Source organism: Hippopotamus amphibius, chromosome 8 (assembly GCF_030028045.1).
Source record: "Hippopotamus amphibius kiboko isolate mHipAmp2 chromosome 8, mHipAmp2.hap2, whole genome shotgun sequence".
Lineage (NCBI taxonomy): Eukaryota > Metazoa > Chordata > Mammalia > Artiodactyla > Hippopotamidae > Hippopotamus > Hippopotamus amphibius.
Window position 1 is genome coordinate 58443130 of NC_080193.1, and position 21901 is coordinate 58465030.

At 34.5% G+C, this 21901-nt stretch overlaps 1 protein-coding gene and 1 pseudogene across 1 annotated transcript in view; one reads left to right on the plus strand and one right to left on the minus strand.

Moving 5' to 3' along the window:
• Positions 1-21901, minus strand: part of LRP1B (LDL receptor related protein 1B) — a 1778947-nt gene that overhangs the window by 501297 nt on the left and 1255749 nt on the right. Inside the window, exon 33 of the mRNA XM_057745031.1 lies at positions 3339-3479. Coding sequence (XP_057601014.1) covers positions 3339-3479 — 141 coding nt within the window. The remainder of the gene's footprint in view (positions 1-3338; positions 3480-21901) is intronic.
• LOC130858352 (swi5-dependent recombination DNA repair protein 1 homolog) lies at positions 14544-15133 on the plus strand (annotated as a pseudogene).

Sequence of the window (21901 nt, forward strand, 5' to 3'; positions counted from 1 at the left end):
GTAGTAGCAATGACAAATATTAGTCAGGTAGGCATTCTATAAAGATGTTCCCTTGAATTTACTAGGCCCAATGTGCTAATTAAAGCTGGTAACATGAAATTAAGTAATTTACAATCTTATCCAGCAAGTTCATTAAATATTCCAGTTTTACAACTTTTTTTATTATTCTAGGACACGCAATGCCATTTACTGGATATTCAAACTCTGATATGAAGTGCAGTAAATCCAATGAGAATTACAAAGCATGATGAAAGCTATATATCAACAGTGCTCTACAGAAAATTCAAAATACCAACACAGCTCATTATTTCTAATCTCCTGAATTCAAGGTAGTCTGATGGGATTTAATTGTTCAATCAAACCTGTCACAATCTCTGTCATTTTTGAAGTGTGAAATAGTCTCAACTGGGGAGATTTCTCATCAGGAGATCTACCACATTCTCTGCTCATTTCCTATAACCAGCAGTTGTTCTTATGGAGGTCCACATACTAGGATCTGAGCTGCCCTGAACTTTTGAAATGACTAACTTTATCTCCCAAAAGAGATATAGATAGATTAATTGATCTCTTCTCTTTCATCCAAGCTGACTTATAACACTAAGAGGAATTTTCAGCCCTATTATTATTTTAATAATGAGACAATTCTATTTAGAGATCTACAATAATTCTACACATATTTCATGTACATATTTCATTTTATACAAAGCATGTGAATGTATATTAATACAATACCAATCTATAGAGATATACATTTGGGAATAGATTTATTTCAACTACAACTAAGGACTGAAAAGCTGGGAAGAGATGATTGATGAGTGATACTTATCTATAAAGTTGGAAAAAACACCAAATGGAAGGCAAGACAAAAAAGGGAATTGAAGAAGTAAAGAAAAATGGATTAGAGAATGATTTATAAAAAGAGAAAATAAGGAGTTATATAATCTTGATAATATCTAAAATATGTAAAAAAAGAAGAAAAAGGAGCTTCTGGCACTGTGCATTTCTAAACATAATAGTAAAAAATAGAAATATATAATATGTTATATTTATAGTTTATAAATAATAAAATTATATTAACAATTATATTGTACAACAATAACACACATTTCATGTATCATTTGTTTAATCTCCAAGGGAAAATGATGGTGAAAGAGAAAAAGTGAAAAAACAAAATAAAACGAATCATTTAAATAATTATCTTTGCCTATTAGATATAGATTTGCTGTAGGAAAAATACAGAGAGATTTTTTTTAAGTAATAATTTAGGTAGTGACTATCTAGCATGTTAGAAATACTGGTTTGACTTAATATTTTGTAATGATATTGATGTTCAAACCTCATTCCACAATTCTCTAGTGGAACTGTAAAGTCCACTTGACTAACAAGAAGTCTCAGCTCTCCAGTGATCTGTGTCAAAAATGATAAATGAAGTAGCGAATTGTACTTTGAAATCCAAAGTGGTAGTAATGCTAACACCTTAAAGAGTCCTCAATTGCTCATATTTCATACTAATGAAGCTTTTAAGCTACCTGCTGTGATTCTGTTAATGGGATTGTCTTTAATACAGATGCTTTTATCAGCATATTCTTCCAGTAAAAAAAGTATTTTCACTGCATTTTAAGCTTAGTCATACTATACCATTAATTTCTAAGTGTTAGAGGTCCCTGTCAGCTTGGTGATACTTTCACAGTGTGTAGAAGCCCCAGTGTTACCTATAGAATCAAATCCTTAAAAACATGAGGGAGATCCTGTTAAAATGAAAAATCTGAGACAAGCGTAATACATTGAATTTTTCTTCTAAGAAACTTTATTAGAACTGTACCTACAAAATTTCGATGTATTATATTAATTTACAATTTCAAACAAAGTTTCTGTTTGTTCACGTGTTGAAAAAGTGAATGAAGATTTTTTTTAAAATCTCTAATTTGTACAATGTTGGCTGTTTTCAGATATAATCTCATTCAGTATAGACTATGAACTAAAGTTTATTATAGTACTGTGAGTTTTCACAGTTAACAAATACATTGTATTGAAATCCATAATAATGCCATGATATTTTATTTATTGAGTACCAATATTTTATTCCCAGTTATATATTCTATTTCCATGACTTGAATGCCAGTAAAATTATTTATTTTGATACAGACATTTTTCTATTAAATAATTCCTAGTGAAAACACTCCTGTTCATTATTATAGACAATAACCAAAAAAAAAAAAGAAATTAAGAGAATAAATACAGATTTGTGCATAAGAGTTTGGGTATCAGTGTCTTCTCAGCCATGAAAGGATCCCAGTAATCAGTTCAGATTGTTTTACAAAGCAATTCTTTCCTCTTAAAAATATTTTTTTTTCATGAAAAAGAAATACATTTCCAGCTGTTCCTGGCAAGAAGGGATTCCAGACCAAAATTTGGCCCTTGCACTTTTCAGAAAAGGCAACCACGAATCTGGTCTTCATTTGTCTCCAGATGTGCAGGAAGGGCTCTCAATTGGTATCTCCAATAAATTCTTTCTGCTTGATTGCTGTCACCTGTCTTCAGAATTAGTGATCCCTTTGGTTCACTATACTTATTTCTACTCTTATCTGCTTTGGCCTACATGCCCAAATCCTTTAGATAAAAATCCTTTTAAGTATTCTTGACATTTTTTTCCTAAGCTGAAAAATATATGAAGAAAAGGATTTTCATGGCAGAGATTTAAATAGGAGAGTAGAATATAGAAGAATATTTTTTCTAGGATGGGAGTTCTGCTAATGTCATGGATCATGAACCAAAAACTAAGAAAAGACTAGCAGGTGTGGGGCTGTACTGGCTGGCATCTCTAATCTAATTGCCATTTGGGCAAGGTGACAAGTCCACCTATGTAAACCATCTGTTAGTTCTCGCACTCCATTTCACTGCACACCATTTGGACAAGCAAAAACAAAAAAGCAAAATGCTTAGAGCCAAACAATGTAGTGCTTATGGTTTTGAAATTCTTGTATCAACATAGTCCATTTGAAGTCCCCTAGTTCATTCAGTTTCTGGGCATAATTATACGTTGAATACATTTTACGGGGATTTTTTTTCTTATTCTTATCCTTCTAAATCAAGAACTGAAAAAGACCTCTTTGAAGACCTGATAAATTAAGATTCCTTGGGCAGCTTTGCTAATGTTTTGAAAGCTCATTAAATACCTTATGCTAAAGGCATTTCTTCTACTAAGAATTTGCCACCCCCTCCTTTTTTTTATTTGAAGAAAAACAGAAAACTGCAATTGTTGACTTGAGAAAATAATATGAAAAAAGAGAATATTACATATTCAAAAGGCGGCACAAATTCATTACCGTGTGACTTACCTTGTTGCGTTTCTTTATCGTACACTTTCATATGAACAACCCCAGAAGTCTTATTTCTTAGAACGGCGGGGTTTCTTCCATCTCTTTTGCTGCAGGTTCCCAGCTGAGCTAAGTTTTGGTCTGCCCACCACAGTTTCTTATCTGTAAAAATGAAAAGATTTTTTTTTGAAAAAGATAATCATCTTATTAAATAATAATAAAGAACTATTAAACTCTAATGCTTTCTGATTTCTTTTGTTAAATCCCCAAACCCTGTTTCTATAGGAAACAGCAAAATCATTTTTACTTTTAAAAATATAAACCACAGTACATTCTATTGTTTAAATTTTCCTTCTCTTTCTCCAATTAGAGATTCTTAACTTCAACATTTCTTTTTCTTAAAAAACACATGATATAAATAAAAGTATATTTCAAATTTATATGGAATACAGATTTTATTTACAATCTGAACCATGATCATAGTAGTATTGTGCTATATCTCTAACTGAACAGCAAAATCCAACAAAATATCTAAACAACAACTATAAAAAAGATTGTTCTCTAAGTTTTGCTTAAAGTGTGTAAGCTTTTAATCATTGGTATGCTCTATTACCGGATTCTTCACAGTTATAGTAACTTATATGTGGTATAGTTTATTCTCCTTTCTCCAAAATTTTATAATTGTACACTATTAACTTGTATCGAGTGTTCATTTGGTAGTAGAGACTCTGCAATGTGCCACAGATAAAAAATACTCAGGTAGCCAGAATTCTAGTAAAATTTTACATTTATGATTATGTTATGTCAAATTGTCATAGCAAAACTATAAAGATGCTGCTATCATTTCTCCTTTCATAGATGAAGATTCTGAGGTTCAAAGAGATTATTTTAAGCAAATTTACATCTTTGGTGCTTCTATCTCCAAAACTTGTGTTCTTTCTAAGACTCTGTGGTGAGTGCATTAAAAAATTTAAGGTACTGAAATAATTTTAAATAAAGTTCACAATTTTAAAGGTTTTGAACAATTTAGACTTTTCAACAAGAATCTAATTTAATGACAACTGAGATCACATCAATTTCAACTTAGAAGTTAAAGTCAGGTTATTGAACTCAGTGAGCAAAACAATGTAGTCTTTACATTCAAGGTACAATTATTCTCATTCAAAGCCAGGATATTTTGACAGAACCAAAGCCTAGTTTCAGGTACTACAAGAACAATAATAATATAGACATTAACAATAACCATCCCTTTCTAAATCTGATTTTGTGCAATGCACAATTCTAAACACTACTGATTAATTCACTTAATCTTCACCACAATTCTATAAGGTAAGTACTACTGTTCTTAAACCACTTTACAGTTAAGAACACTGAAGGAAAGAGAGCTGCAGTGGTTTTTCCTGGATCATAGAATGAATAGTGTCCCCACGTTACGAACCAAGCACTGATTTTAGAGTCCATGGCCTTCATCTCGCTTCTACAGTGTCTCCTTCCACATACACAAGTGGAACTTAGATGATGATGGTGAAGTTGAGTAGCTCATTCACTAATGTTTTTATGTACACTCACACATTTATTTTTAAGAACAGAGAGTTCCCTGTGAAGAAAAAAGGGTAGGGACTTTGACTGTAGAGTCTCTTTTGAAAGGTGTATAGCACAGTGTAGTGGACTGAGCACATGTGTTTCTACTTCTCTTTCTTCTGCTAATCTTACTGCAATAGAAATATGGAAACATAAAACAGAATAAACACATAATGAATCCATATAATAAAAAAGAGAATGATGGGCATATAAACAATGTGTACAAGATGGTAGGTGTATGGAAATAGGAAAATGGGGAAATGAGCAGATAAAGTTGCAACCTAGAATGTGATTTTTAAAAGGCTACAGAGGAATGGAAGCCGTCCCTCTCCACAGAACTCTAGATGATCTTGACTTCAGCCTGTAAATAACAGACTGAAGTGCAAAGAAAGGTTAAAAATAGGGTGATGAAGTCAAGATGTTTTTATATGTAATACTACCTACCACTACCTTTTCCTCCACCTTCTGCCCTAAGTTTACAGACAGCTAGTGGCTGATAGAAAGTCTCAAATATACATAAGCAAAGCTCTTTTCTAAGATACTCAGTGAAAAATTGGGACTATTAAGGCTGGTGCCCTACAATAAGGTTCGTTTCATTCTGAGCTTTGGGAGACCCAAATCTTGACCTCCTAAAGCAAAACCTGCAAACTCTCTCCTATAAGACATCTTCATGCCAGGCACATATCTGTGCCTTCAGGAGAATACTTCATGTATTAAATCTCTAAATGTAATGCAGTGTGTGTTCAATGCCACGCAGAGCTCCCAGTAAGAGATCCCCCCCACAAGGAAGATAGCAAGCGAAAAGAGTTTTATTTTCATAAAGGTAGAGGAAACCCATGATAGACCACTCAGTCCTTTCTTAAATGTCATGGGAAACCAGGATATTCAGTTCTGTGAGGAAAACTAGCAGAATAGAAAGTAAACACTAAGATAAACACAGAGACACAAAATTAATAATTCAGAAAATATCTTTTAAATCATCATATATTCAAGTATGTATCTCATTCTAGAAAACTTAAAGGTCATTTAAAAAAGGAATATTTAGAAAATAAGAAAGGACTCAGAGATTAAGAAGTCATGTCTAAATAAAAATATTTTTAATAGAATGACTAGAAAATGTGCTTGAGGAAATCTTACGTAATAAAGAGGAAAAAGACACACAGAAAATATAATAGAAAAGGAAAGAAACAAAATATCAGTCTAAAAAGTCCAAAAGCCAGTATCACTAAACCGTACTTAGAATCACTGGATTCTTCACTTCCATGCAGTCATAGGAAAAAAAAAAAATAACAGTCTTACATAAAAGTGCCCTTCACTGACCAGTAAAAGGTATCAATTTTGTTAAATCTTGACTCTTCAGTCCAGGCCTTTTTAATATTATGAGTGACAAAATCAAGAGTGTGCAGAAAGCACTTCTGGAGCATAGTGAAGTATGACTGCATGGAATAAACATACTTATGAGATTGCTTGAACTGCAGAAAAAATGAGCTACTTTTTTCACATAATATAATTTTATCCTTGAAAGAATGTCTGACAATCTATGGCTATTCAGACTTAAGTATTTTGGCAGATATTTTCTCAAAAAAAAAAAAATTGGTGAAGAACACAGTTAGAAGACTGACAATTCCCAGCTTTGAGACTTACTATAAAGCTATCATAATTGAGATAGCATGGTATTGTTGAAAGAATACCTCTTTCTTTATAGAGCCTATGTTCTAGTGAGGAAGAAAGACAAGAAATAAACAAATAGAAAAGACACAACTAAAATTCCTATAAATCAACAGCAAATAAATAAATAACTTGGTTGAAAATGGGCAAAGGACTTAAATAATCATTTCTCCAAAGAAGACATGCAAACAGCAAACAGGTACATGAAAAGATGCTCAACATCATTAATCATCAGGGAAATGCAAATCAAAACCACAATGAGATATCACCTCACACCTGGCTATCATAAAAACAAAAAACAACAAACAAACAAAACACATAACAATGCTGACAAGGATGTGGAGAAATTGAAACTCTTATACACAGTTGCTAGGAATGTAAAACGGCATAGCCTCAACTGAAAATAGTATGGAGATTACTCAAAAAATTAAAAATAGACCACCATATGACCTAGCAATCCTAATTCTGGGTATATATACAAAATAACTGAAATCAAAATTTTGAAGAGATATTAACACTCCAGTGTTCACTGCAGTGTTATTCATAATAGCAAAGGTATGGAAACAACCAAAATGTCCACAGAAAGATGACCGGACCAATAAAATGTGGTGTGTATATACAACAGGATATGATTCAGCCTTAAGAAAGAGGAGAATATTCTGGTGGGGGATGTTGATAACACGTGCCGTGATAAGGGGAAGGTAGGAAATCTCTGTATTTTCTCGTCAATTTTGCTGTTAACTTAAAACTGCTCTAACAAAATAAAGTATTTTTTTAAAAAGGGAATTTTGCCACATGCAACAACATGGATGAACCTTGAGGACATTATGTAAGATTAGCCAGTCACAGAAGGATAACTATTGTATGATTCCGCTCACATGAGGTATCTAAAATAGTCAAACTCATAGTAACAGAGAGTAGAATAGTGGTTGCCAGGGACTGGGGTTGGGGGCAGAATGGGGGAATTGCTGTCCAGCAGGTATAAAGTTTCAGTTATAGAAAATGAATGAGCTCTAGAGATCTGCTGGACAACAACGTGCCTATAGCTAACAATGCCGTATTGTATACTTAAAACTTTAAGAGGATAGATATCATGGCAAGTGTTCTTACCGCAATAAAAAAGAAGTAAGGTGAGAAATAACTGAAGACTGCCATTAGTCCTATGAAGAAAATAGGCAGTTTCATTTTTTAGTTTCCCTACTTCTGTCTGCACATCACTCCACTCTACTCACCCTTCATTGCACAGGTCTAACTCCACCCTCTGTGAAATGCTTCAAACTAGCACACCCCACACTAACTCTTCCTTCTCATTGATCCTAAAGCCTCTACTGACAGAATCATATGGTTTCCTATTAAATCGTTGCTTCTCCTTTTCTTTTCACTTGTACTAATTTTGGCTCCTTATCCAGAGATGAAAACTCCTGAGAACAAGGATCCTGTCTTGTACTTTGTATTCTTCACAGTGCTCTGCATTCTTTTGAACTGAACATGATGTAGAAATTCCCTAAATATCTGTGAAATGATCGGGGAAATAGTATCCCTAAAAATATCTCCCATAATAATTCGTTACTTAGAAAACATTTAAGTAAAGCCATCTCTCCCATTTCCTCTTGATATTATCTTTTAAAAATGTCTCTTTTTAAATAAGCTTTTTGAAGATCCCTCTGACATAAAGAACTTTGGTTTTGACTGTGTAATTATTATTGAGAATCACATTTGTTTCTCTCACTTTTTTTATCACACTGCTATTCATATAAATATACTAGAATCTTCAGAAATTACCAGAATTCAAAAATTGCTTCCTTAAGGTGTATGTAAGTAATTATGAACATCTCTATTTCACTATTACAGGCTGAACTGCACACACCAAAATTCATACATTAAAGGTCTAACAGTCAGTACTTCAGACTGGAGCTATATTTAAACATAGGGTCTTTAAAGAGGTAATTAAATTAAAATTAGGTTATTAGGGTAGGTACTAATCCAATATGACTGATGTCCTTATAAAAAGAAAATCAGGACACAGACACACACAGATGGAAGACCCAGGGAGGAGAAGATAGCCATCTGTGAGCCAGGAGAGAGGCCTCAGAAGAATCAACCATGTTGACAGCTCGATTTCAGACATCAAGACTCCAGAACACTGAGAAAATAAATTTCTGTTAGGGCACCCAGTCTGTGGGATTTTATTATGGCAGCCCTAGCAAATGAATGCATTTACTAATAGGGATATAGGAGAAATTTATGAACTATAAAAAAGAATTAACATAAATATCATAAATATAAATTGATTCTACCATACAGTCTCCAAACTCTTCACTCTTAAAAAAAAAAAAAAGAGAGAGAGAGAGAAGGGAAATAAATTTACTGAGACCTACTAAGTTCCAAGGCCTTTGCTAGGCTCTGAATATAAGCAAACATAATTGTCTCATCTAATAATCATAAATGCGATTGATGCTTTAAAACACTTGTCAATAAACAAAATCTACAAATTAAAAGAAAATTCCATAAATATGGTAACAAACATCAAAAGAAATAGCCAAAAGAGTTGAGACTGTGTCTACTGCCTGGGAATTTGTGGAGGAGGGGTAAAGGAGAATTCTCTCACTTGTGATTTCAATAAGTACATTTCACTCTAATAGTTCCAAAATCTCTCTCATATGCTTAATTATCTTCTTAAGCTTCAATCCATGTATCCTACCACATAGTAGGAATTTCTATCTGAATATAATGAAGTCACTGCAAACTTTACATGACCAAAATAAAATCCATTTTATTTTTCCCCTGTATGCTTCTTTCCCAATAGATTTCTGTTACGAGTTTAATGTTTGTGTCCCCTACTAAATTCATTAATTGAAGTCTTACTCCCAGGGTGTGGTGTCTGAGAGGTGATTAGGTTGTAAGGGTGGAGATTTCATGAATGGAATTAGTGCCCTTATAAAAGACACACCCCTGAGAGCTCTCCACCCCTTCCCTTATGAGACACTAAGACCACCCTGGCTGGCTGTGAACAAGGAAGCACATTCTCAACAGCCATGGAATCTGCTGCCACCTTGATCTTGGACTTCCCAGCCTCCAGAACATTAAGAAGTAAATGTCTGCTGTTTAAGCCACCCAGCCTATGGTATTTTATAGCAGCCTCAAATAAGACAGCTTCTCACAGTGAATGGTCCCCCACTCGGTCATCAGAGGTAAAAGCCAGACAGCCATCTTTTTTTCCCTCCTACCTCCATGGTACTTCCCAGGTACTTATCTGATTGAGCAAGCCCACTTAATTCTTCACCTTTATACTCTCAGGAATGTTTTATTTCCTCTCCATTCCCACTAAAACTGCTTAGCTCAGGACCCCATCACTTCTCATTCTCCTGACTATCATTGCTGAGGAAACACGAGTGATCTTTCCAAAATGCAAATCTAAGCATGTCACTCTGCTGCTGAAAATTCTCCAGTGGCTTGCTTTCCCCTGCCAAACCACTTAGCATGGCACAAAGGCCATCCATGATTTGATGCCTACTTAACTTTCCATCACCAGATCTATTACTGCCCACTGCGCACCATGTTCCAGGAATACTGAACTGCAGTCAGCTTCCCAAGGATACATTAACCACGTTATGGGGGAAAAAAAAAAGATGAAAATAAGCCAAACACAGTTTCTTTGTAAAGAAAAAGAACAAAAATTGTTGTGAGTAAGAGAAATATCTCCATATCAAAATGAGTCCATTATAATTATATAGGAACCATTTCATTTTTACATTATACCTACTGCAACTCAGGAACGCCCCTCCACCTGGGCAGTCAGGGGTGGATATGCTTGCTTACAGCAGTCTGCTAGCCTGTTAGCTGCTCTTCAGTGCAAGAGCAGCTTTCTGCAGTTTGTCTGAAGCTCTGGGCAAAAAGCTATTTCTTAGCGCAGTGATGGTACTAGAAGTCTCTTTGCTCTGCCTTCTCCCAAGACTTGTATTTATTTATTTTTCTTAAGCAGAGAATCTGGAGAATGACAATGAAGGTGGGATGGAGAGCACTGCAGAACAAAGCCCAGGATTTTGCTTAGAAGCCTTTGTGACCTTGAACTGACAGATGTGGTCCTAAATTCTTTCAGTTCATTGTTACATTGAGATTTGCCTCACTGAGAGTTCAGGGGACAGTCTGGGGTTGTAGGGAGAAAAACTTGAGAATGGCAGGTAATTTAATTTCCAAGTTGATGGCTTGACTGTGTTGCTAGTGAACTAGTTTTTGTGCAATGATGAAGGAGAGAATGACAGTGAGAGGGAAGAATTTGCTGACAAAAACAAGGCAGCTCCAAATAACTGCTTGCTGGGATATTTAGAAAACAAAAAGTAGAGTTTATTCAATGAAAAAGATTATGTTTTCATCAGAAAAAGGGAAGAGGGGAAAAAGAAGGGGGAGGAGATGAAGACCTACACAGCTCAGAGTAGACTATTTCAATATTTTAATGAAATACATTTGAATTAAATATCTACCTTGTATCACAGTTGTGTTGAATTGTGTCTGAACAATGTTTTTTCTGTATTCACCCAATTTACATTACCTCAGTTAATAGGATAATATAGAGTGGATGTAATTTTCCAAAACAATGATTCTCATATATCCCTATGCCCTTTTACATTTGTCCTCAATTTACGTCCTCCATCTGGAATCCTTACCTCCACTGCTATATCTGCCCCTACTCCCATTATCTGAATAATGGACACATACACAGATTTCTAGGCTCAGCTCAAATGGTATCACTATTTGAGAACTTGATTGTCCCCAAGAGGTAGAGTGTTTCACCTGATCCTTTGTGTTGCTCTGTGTACAATTCTAACATTCCTAATCCTGTAGAGTCGAATTTATTTACACGTGTCTCTTTGTTTAAAATATAAGACTCTTTGGGGGAGGAATTACATCTTATTAACTTTTATTCTCCATACATATACCAATGCCTGTTACATAGATGGTCTTCAGGCTGACTGAGAGTCCCTGCAGTAGGTGAGAGAGTGTGGTTTGGAGTCACAAACGTGCTTTGATACTTGGCTGTGACACACTCTCTGGGTGATTTTGAACAACTTACTTGGACTCTGTATTAGTCTCGTCACCTGTAAAATGAAGACAATTCTACTATACTCATATAATATATGAAATAGCCAAGTCACTTGAAAGGTAAGGACAATAAGAGGTAGCTAGAGTCAAAAACATCTAAAACATACATGTGACTACACTAATGCTAATACATAAACAATTCAGGAAAACATTTCTATCCACTGTCAATAGGTATGTGTGTGGAATTATTTTTTCAGAATGAATGACAAATTACTACATTTCCATGACTTTACACTACTTCTCTTGTGGCTAGCAGAATGTGCCAAACCAAAATATGCCTCTTTTGCATAAGGATTATTTAGAGCTGATAATTTTAAGGAAAAGCAGACACATAAGAAGCTCTGAAAACAGAGTAGGAATTACCCTTCGGTATGAAAACTTTACGTTAGAAAGTGGGCCTGTACCAGGAAGAGAGCTATTACATGAGATAATAATAGCTCTCGTTGTCATCTAAGAGACTTATTTGCAAGGCAGGGGAACCTTTGTTTACTAAACATCTCCTGTTCTCACTTTTCCATGAATTGCCTTCCCTTCTCTGAAGCTGCAGACCCCATCTCTTCCCTTAACTCAGGAAATAAATGGTGTATAGAATAATAAATGGTACATAAACCTCAATGGTATCGCTATCTTTTGAATCTCATATCTTTGTGGGGCTCCTGTGCATAGATGATTTTCTTCTCTGGTTAATCTGTCTTTTATTACAAGGGGGTATCAGCCAAGAGTCTAGGAGGGTAGAGAGAAAGTGATTACCCCCCACCCATACTATTAGTTAGATTCGTTCACGTGGAGGCTGGTTGAGATTAGTAGTATAATTCCTGACAATGGGAAAGAATAATGCTAATTGCCTGTGGAGATCACTCCAAAGTGATCAAGTTCAAGTCACATATAAAATGGCCTATTAAGAGAGGAAAAATAGAATATTAGAACCTCAATTTATATTTGTAACTGTTGTAAACAAGGGAGATTAACAGCATTCAAAGACAACTTAATTCTTTGTTGACTTTTACATATGCATTGTTTAGGAGAAAGGTTTAAGAGAATCATTTTCCCCCTTGTTAAGGGGCTCAGCTTAAGCAAGGTCTACAGAGTGTTAAGTTAGATAATGACCTTTTCTCTTTTGGACTAAGTTGTGTCCCCGCCCCGCAATCCATACATTGAACTCCTAACCCCCAGTGTAACCCTATTTGGAATAGGGTCTTAGAGAGGTAACTCAGGTTATATTAGATCATAAGGCTGGGACCCTAGTGCTGTAGAACTGGTGTCATTATAAAAAGATACTATACCGGAGATGTGAGCAGAGAGGAAAGACCACGTGAGAACACAGTGAGAAGGCAGTCATTTGCAAGCCAAGGAGGCCTGGGGAGAAACCAAACCTGCTGCCACCTCGACTTCCAGCCTCCAGAACTGTGAGAAGATGAATTTCTATTGTTTAAGCCACCCAGTCTGTAGTATTTTGTTATGGTAGCCCTTGCTAACTAATACACTGACATATATCTGTTAATTTATTAGGAGCAGAACAGAGTAGTGGGAAAGAGTATGAGACATTTTCTAAGACCTCCACTGCTTTCATTTCCACTGCTACCACAGTAGTCCACGCTGTCACAGACTCTCACCTGAATTCCTATACCAGCCTCCTAAAGTTCACCTGCTTCTCTTCTTTTCCTCCCCTATAGCACAGTCTCCACACAGCACTGAGTAGCCATTTTAAAACATAAACCAGGATTTTAAAACTCTTGTTAAATCCTTCAACTGGCTATCAGAATAAAGTTCTCAGTATTTAGTATAGAGGATAAATCCCTCAGAATCTCATCACCCTTGGCCCTCCTCTCCTGTGGAACGAAGTTTCTGCTACTCCAGCTAGGTTAGCCAGAGCCTGCCCAGTCTTTTCTGGCCTTTTGGGGCTTTTCTTTGCTATTTCCTCTGCCCAGAAAGCTCTTCCTTAGACATCTTCACAAGGCTAGCTCTTGCTTGCCATTCAAGTATAAGCTCATATAGCACCTCCTTGGCAAGGACTTCATGGAAACCCTTTTCTGTTTTATTTCACATGACTTTTCCCTATCTGATAATCTCATAAATGTTTATGTATCTACTGTCTACTCCAGCTAAATGAAAGTTCAGGAAGATAGGGATTGGAGCTACATTATTCACCCCGGTGTCTCTAGTTCCTTGAAAAGGTATAATCTAGATATATAATGATTAATAACTGCTCACTATTCTAATAGAAATTCTAGTTCTAGAAATAATTTTGGGGGCTGATATGAGAAATATCCCTAATTCAGTCACTCCGATGCTTAGGATATGCTTTGGGCAAAAGGGCTGTGTATGAATGAGAGAGAGAAAGAGATAAAGAATTGAAAAACTGACCACCTAAAATTATTATCACCTGGACCTGGGCAGTTTTATGGATTTTCTTTTTCCTTTTGTTTTGATATCCCTGACTACATGGGACCCTGGAAAACAGATCTTCACCTTTTCTTCAAGTAGCAATGGCATCTCAAACTTCTGATGCTGAGTTTCATCAGTAAACCTGAAGGCAGCAAGCCTTATGCTGCTCCTTCCATGGCAGTCATGGTAAACAGGGACATTTCTAAGGTTGGGTGCCAGCTCTCCACTACTTGGTGAGGCATGGCTAGAAGAGGGAGTAACTAAACATTGGCAATTAAGATCTTCCTCAGGAAGTAGCACTGGGTTCCTTTTAGAGATTGCAAACAATAGGAAGATCCATTTAAAATCAAAGTAAGCAGACAGCTGCAGCTGCTTGCACTTTCTGCACTCTCTGAGGATGGCTAGGGGAGGTGATGTGCTGGGAAGCAAGTAGATATCTGGGAGCTGCAATTTGGGGATCAGCGATGGAGCTGAGTAGAGTTCCCTTTCCTCCAGGTAAATGAAGATTTCATTTTCAGGATGGAAAGTCTAGGAAACTCAGCTGCCATTTTACCTAGCACTCCACAGGCCTGTGCCAAGCCACCATCACCTGATATAACCAGTTCAAGAAAACAATATATGAGAGCAACATGCAGAGAAAATTGTTGAGGAAAACAAGATCTTCATTTAATTCCTTGTATGGTGTCGTAAAAAATCTTGAAGTAGAGGATGAAGAGAACTATTAGAACTTTTCAGAGAATCCAGCATCTTCAACACAAGGAAACAGTTTGGAATGTCAAAAAAAATTTTTAAACACATAGACAGTGAATATAAAGTAAGTATGTGCTTGAAAAATACCTTCAGGAACATCAATGCATGTGGATCTGAAACACTTATCTGATACTATGTCATGCAGTGATCTTCAAAGTGATTTTCTGAATGAGAATCTTCCCAAGCAAAGATTGAATGAAGAAAAACCTAAATTGGTGAAGCACGTTCAGGAGAAACAAGAGTTTCTTCAGAGGTTAAAACTAGCTAATATATATAGATCAAAGAAGGGCTTGTCTCGGTCACAGTTGTTAACAAAGGGGGAAAAGCTGTAGTCAGCTGCTGCTCTGACTTGCAGTCAGCTGTGTCTAAGAAGTCAAGGTTGGGACTTCTTAGGTGGCGCAGTGGGTAAGAATCGGCCTGCCAATGCAGGGGAACTGGGTTCCATCCCTGCTGCAGGAAGATCCCACATGCTGTGGAGCAACTAAGCCCGTGAGCCACAACTATTGAGCCTGTGCTCTAGAGCCCATGAGCCACAACTACTGAGCCCAAGTGCTGCAACTACTGAAGCCCACTCGCCTACAGCCCATGCTCTGCAACAAGATAAGCCACGGCAATGAGGAGCCCACACACCACAATGAAGAGTAGCCCCCCGCTCACCACAACTAGAGAAAGCCCTTGTGCAGCAACAAAGACTCAATGCAGCCAATAAATAAATTAATTAATTAATTAATTTTTAAAAAAAAGTCAAGGTTTACTCAGTTGATAGACCACTATGGGTTAGATGAGAGATGGCTACACTATAACAGAAATGAAGAAGAACTTATAGAAGTTTAATTCATAATTTTTTCTCCAGAATATCTTTGAGAATGAAACTTAATTAAAAGATACTTATACATTTTAAAGGGGAGATATAAACCATTAAGGGCTTAGAGAAAGATATTATGGTGAACCTGGACCAATTGAGGGCATTCTATTATATAAACATAAACTAAGATCTAAAATGAAAATTTAGTACTTTGAACAAACGTGTCAAAAAACTTGACAAAGTTTTTTAAATGACGTTTAAAAAATAATTTGTACAATTTTGGAAGTAACTTTTAATACATTATTTTAATTTGGTAAAGAAGTTCTATTTTAAATGTTAAAAATAATCCAATCAGTGAATGTCTAATCCTAAACTGGTCTACAAATACCTGCATCTCTTCTAAGTTTATGGCCCTTGCTTCCATCCTTTTATCACATATTTCCATCTGGATGGTCTAGCAGGTAATTAAACTCACATGCTCAAAAATTTTAAACAAACAAACAAATAAATAAAATCAAAATAAGCAAGTCTAATCATGTTGGGCAATTTTTAAGGTAAGTAATCTTACAAAAAGATTGAGCCTCCTGATATTCTGAGCAAGATGGGACTTAGAATCACATTAATGTGAAATTTTAAAAAATACGGTGTTGTTTTGTCCTGGCAGAATAGCAGTCTCTGGGCTGTCTCATGCACTTACTTTTCAAGCTGTATGTCTACATCTCTCTCTCCCTTCACACACACACACACACACGTGTGTGTGTGTGTGTGTGTACTTTTCCCCCCTTATAACTTCTACTCATTTTGAAATGGGGTTGAAGGGGCCATAGTGAACCATGAGTCAGTTAGAACCAACTATCCATTAACTTCTCTGCCGAAGTCCCTAGAACTGCCTTGTATCAGACTGACCTCCCAGGTCTGTCTGTGTGACAGGCATTCTATGGCTTCTAGTCTAGGATTTTGTTAAAATTTCTGTTTCATTTTGGAGTCACATACACTTTTACAATAGACATTTCCTTCCTACCTGAGATAGCCAAAATGAAAGTCTCTGTTCCTGGTAACCAAATTCTATACAGGATAGTGCCCAGCAAGTATTAATCTCAGTAGACCTTGCCCCAAATACATCCTTATTATTATGTTCAGGTCTTGGTTTCCAGTTTTGTGAAGACTCTGAAAAATGGGAAACGGGCTTAGAAGATGACAATCCGGATGTAGAAGGGTCTGAGAACCATGCCCTCTGAATGAAATAAAGAAAACTAGATGTCTAACCAGATATTTCAAATGTGGGAGCAGGGACTGGGAAAAATAATAACTGCTTTCATCAACTGACAGAATGCCTATGAATGCAAATGAAGATTAATGGTAAAGGCTTAAAAACGTGTAAACCATTTGACTCAGAAATGCTATATATAAAACTGTACCCTAAACACTGCAAATGATTAGTCATATGGATAGTCATCACAATATCTGTAATTTCAAAAAAACTTAAAAATTAAATATTTATATATAAATATGTACGTATATAGTATATAAACATTGTATAAAGTGTGTAAACATTCAAATGAATTTGTAGAAATGTTTATTGACCTAGAAATCAGTTTCAAATTAAAATTGAAAGGAATTTTATATATAATCTTTTAAAATGTCATAAATTTTAACTTTTATAAAGTTTTAAACCCAAGTTCAACAACAAAAATTACTATCTTTAATACTATTCTGCCCATTTCTAAAGTGATTTACTGATTAGCATAAATATTAAATTTTGATTTCAATTCATTAAAATCATTTTTACGGTGTGCTTCTTGAGCAATGTTTTCTTCTTTCAATAACACATGAGAATCAATGAATCAGTATTTTATTCTGGTTTGAGCACAGTGTATATTAGAAGGTTCCAATATTTAAAAAATTGCTTCAAATGGCTGTTCTATCCTGGATAATTTATGGCTCTGTCATTATTAAAATATGAATGTTGTTGCTGTAGTTACTACCCAACTCTTGACATTGGCAAATAATTAATGTTGTAAAATTTACTGACTAGAAATATATATGTGGGTGTAAATATAAATATATTACTGGGAAAAGGTTAAAAAATAAATATTGTCACAAATAAATGATCTTTGGTGCTCCCATTTGCCATGTTCCTGTCTTTCCCAAATAAATTGAATATGATATATCTATTCATTTGAAAATAAAAGCATATAAAACCTCCACATTATAGCAGATTTCAGGGGGAAATGTTGCCCATTTAAATAATGTTACCAAAGTATTATGTCACTGCAACTCAATACTTTCAATTGAATTGGACGGGATGGCTGTCAGCTGGAGCACACTCTTGAATCAGCAGATAAAAACAAAATTGTGGTTTGTAAGGTGAGCATCATTCTATAATCCTTTATTTTGTAATTTATTAAATCACAAATGTCACATTTTAAATGTGAATCATAAAACAAAATGCATGTGCTTTTTATAAAGAAACTCAGAATGAGCATCCCTATTTGATCACTTCATTGTGTCCTCATTTTCATACCTGGAAATCCACAAGAGAAGGACTTGGTATACTAGAAACGAGTCACAATATAATGTTCCTGAATAAAGAATGCCACCCTGAATTTGCAAAGGCATACGGTTCTCATTATACTGGGGATTTAAAACAAATTGGTAACCTTATTGATACAAGGCTTTTTAAGAAGAAGAAATGGTAAGATGATCTGGAGATGTGATTTTTGTCATTCTATAGCAATTATTTTCCAACTTCGACTCGATTTCTCACAACCAGAATTCCCTATGAAAAATATGGATGGCAAAATATCATGAGAGAAAAAAAAATGCATGAATGCTTAGATTTAATTTGCATGGAAATTATATTGGCTATTTCAGAAAAAGAAAAACATGTTTCCAAATGAATTTTTAAATAGTAGAATATGGTTAAGTACTTTTGAAATTTTCTCGATAGTATAAGTTATGGTTATGTTCTATAACCATGCAGATTTATGTGTTCTATTGTCCATCCAATGGAAATATAAGAAGTATTCTAACTTAAGAAGCCAAGATAATTTTGCCTCCATTAAAAGCAATGTCACAGATGATGAGATCAGATCCATTTTAAAAAAAACAAAAATGTTCTTCCAAATTGAAATCTTAGCAGTCCTTGAAATGCCACAAGTATTATTCATGTCTCACTATTGCAATAAATAAACAGTCCTCTTGCAAAGCTCTTAATCTCTAAGATAACAGAATCTTTTTTTCCTCCCACACATAATCCCATTATTAGTCAATTCAGCACAAAATAATGTCATCACTGGCCTTTTGCTGTCCATCCTTGATACATATACCAGTATATCTACATATATAGAACAATTATACCTACAATTTAAAAACCTAAAAGCAAACGATTTTTTAAAGGTGCACAAGATTTATGGTTGCTTTTTGCCCATACTACTTAAGATATTCCTTGAAAGGTTACAGTTTAAATATGGAACCCTGTTAATTAGTATTAAATGATGCAGACATTTGTTTCAACTTCGTGCTGATACTGATTACGAAAAGAGAAAAAACAGAAATTTGATACTGATGCTCAAGTACACATTATTTTTTTTTAATTTACCTAAATCTAGGTATATATGACCCCCCCAAATGGTCTGTGATGAGATGCCATCTATCCAAGTCTAATTTGGGTTGAACAAAACTGCCAAATATAGTAATCTCCCTTATCTGAGGTTTCAATTTCCATGGTTTCCAGTGACCCAAGGTCAACCAAGATCTGAAAATACTAAATGGAAAATTCAAAAAAATAAACATTTCATAAGTTTTAAGTTGCACACTGGCCTGAGTAGCATGACGAAATCTTGTGCAGTCCTGTTTCAGCCAGGCTGGGGTCCCCTACCATCAACACTGTCTTTTTTCCGACATCCAACCACCTATGTTGTCATGGCTCAGTGATCATTGTCATGGCTCAGTGATCGAAGATCACCCAAAACAAATGATCCTCCTCTAGCTGGAGAGTCAGAAGGTCAATAGTAGCCTAACCCTATGTCACACTACCTATGCCATTCACCTTATCTCCTCACAGTCATTTTATCATCTCACATATTCACAAGAAGAAAGGTGATTACAGTACAATGTTTTGAGAGAGAGAAGAGAGAAAAAGACCACATTCACATAACTTTACAACATATTTTTATAATTGTTCTATTTTATGATTAGTTATTGTTAATCTCCTTCTATGTCTAATTTATAAATGAAACTTTATCATAGGTATCTATGTATAGGAAAACAAACATACTCTATAGGATTTGGTATTGTCCTCATTTTCAGGCATCCACTGGGGGTCTTGGAATGTATCCCCCCAGGGATAAGTAGGACTACTATAGTAGAAGGACTCAGGTCTGATTGTTCAACTTCAGTTTAAATGAATAATACTCACCAGATCATGATATGATTCCAAGTTATTTGTTGTATTCCAACATGAGATAATGCCTACAGTATATGGGCAGACTTCTGGAACGACCTCTTTGAGTCTCTTGATTCATTTTCTAGCTCTAATTAAAATATTGTTGTAAATTATATGAACTCGAAATTCTATCATAAATCTAAAGCACACTACAAGCAACTTTTCCCACTCTAAACATTTATTATTTCTTCTTTTTAAATGAAAGGGGAGACATGGGGCAATATAAAATAATTATATCTCTACTCAAAAAATTATATATTTTCAAATTTATTCTTATTTTAATGCAATAAACATGAACACTATTTTTTTTTCCTGAAAATGACTACAGAATAGTGAAACTTTAGTAGTTTACAAAAGGGAAACAATCACTATTTAATGCTTTTAAGTATGGTAAAGCTGAGATGATTTAATTATTCCATTTATGTTAATGAGACCATTCTCCGATCACTAATTATAATCTGGTTAAAAAAACAGTACTTGATGTACTTTGCAATTGTAGTATTTATCCATTCTGTAAGGTAATAAGCATTATGAAGAGTAACATATTGGAACATAGCAATTTAAGGTGACAAAAATTGCTGGAATAGAATCACATATAGTCCTTTGGAGATTTCTCATAGTACATTTAATGTAAATTTTGATGGGCTATTAGTTTTCATTAATGGTGGTTTGAGTACTTAGAGAAGACAACTATGTACTATACTTAGTACTGGGCAAATTGCCTGGAAATATTTCATATATTACTGTTACTTTAATGAATAGTATTACAGCAATTAGAAGACTGATGGCTTAGAAAATTTAGGTGGCTGTATTTGAAGTTCTTTAAACTAAGTGACATTGCTCACTAAAAAGTAAATTATCCCTTTTTAAAAAGCATGATTTGAAAGCAGAATCACTAAAAATACATAGCATAATTATAGTGCACTTAAAATAAACTGGTTTGTATATATCAAATTATAGAGAGAAATGCAATATAAGTGTAACAATTAAATCACTGAATCTTTTGCTGGAAAGCAGTTGTAAACATGATTTTTAAGTAAGTAAAATATCATTTGAATCTTTTTAAATGATATGTTATTTGTCCAGCTTTTCATCACTTGAAGTTTCTTAAGTAGAACATGCTTACATAATTCAGGTATAAACATGACAATAATAATTATATAGATAGCTAATATAATTGCACTGATGGTCATTCATATATCTAAGAAAATTAACATTTTTTTCAATCCTTATGATAGACACAAACTGGCATTATTTTTTCTGATCTGTTTTAAAGACTCTTCACTAAAAGAACCATTCTCAAACATTATATTCCATGTTTCATGAATGCTTTCTACTGAGTAATACTTTACAAATGTATACTCTGGTGTCTAGAGATCATTCTTTCAAAAAAAGTCAATCTTTTCTTAAAGAATATGTTAATAATTTTTCTAAATCTAGATAATTTTAATTGGCATAATACAATTTCATAAACATATAAATCATTCAAGCTTTTAATTTTAGAACATTTGAAATTAAAGCAACAAACTAGAAATTCTACAAAGTTGTTTGTTTTAAATAACTATAATTTCTTCACATGACTGATTTATGGTTTATTATTTCTATAAACATTAACCAGAACAGCTTGAAATAATCATATTTACTAGAAATTTCTTTCTTATTAAAATGCATAATCATCAAGAGCAACTTTGTATAAAATAAATTGGAAATAAAGAAAAACACATGGGGCAGAACTAATTTCATGATCATTAAGAATTTCATACACACGAAAACTAAAAGCTTTCTTTTGGAGAAGTAAAGTTATTGTAGATGACTACTTTTAGCTCATATTATATGCATAAATTAATT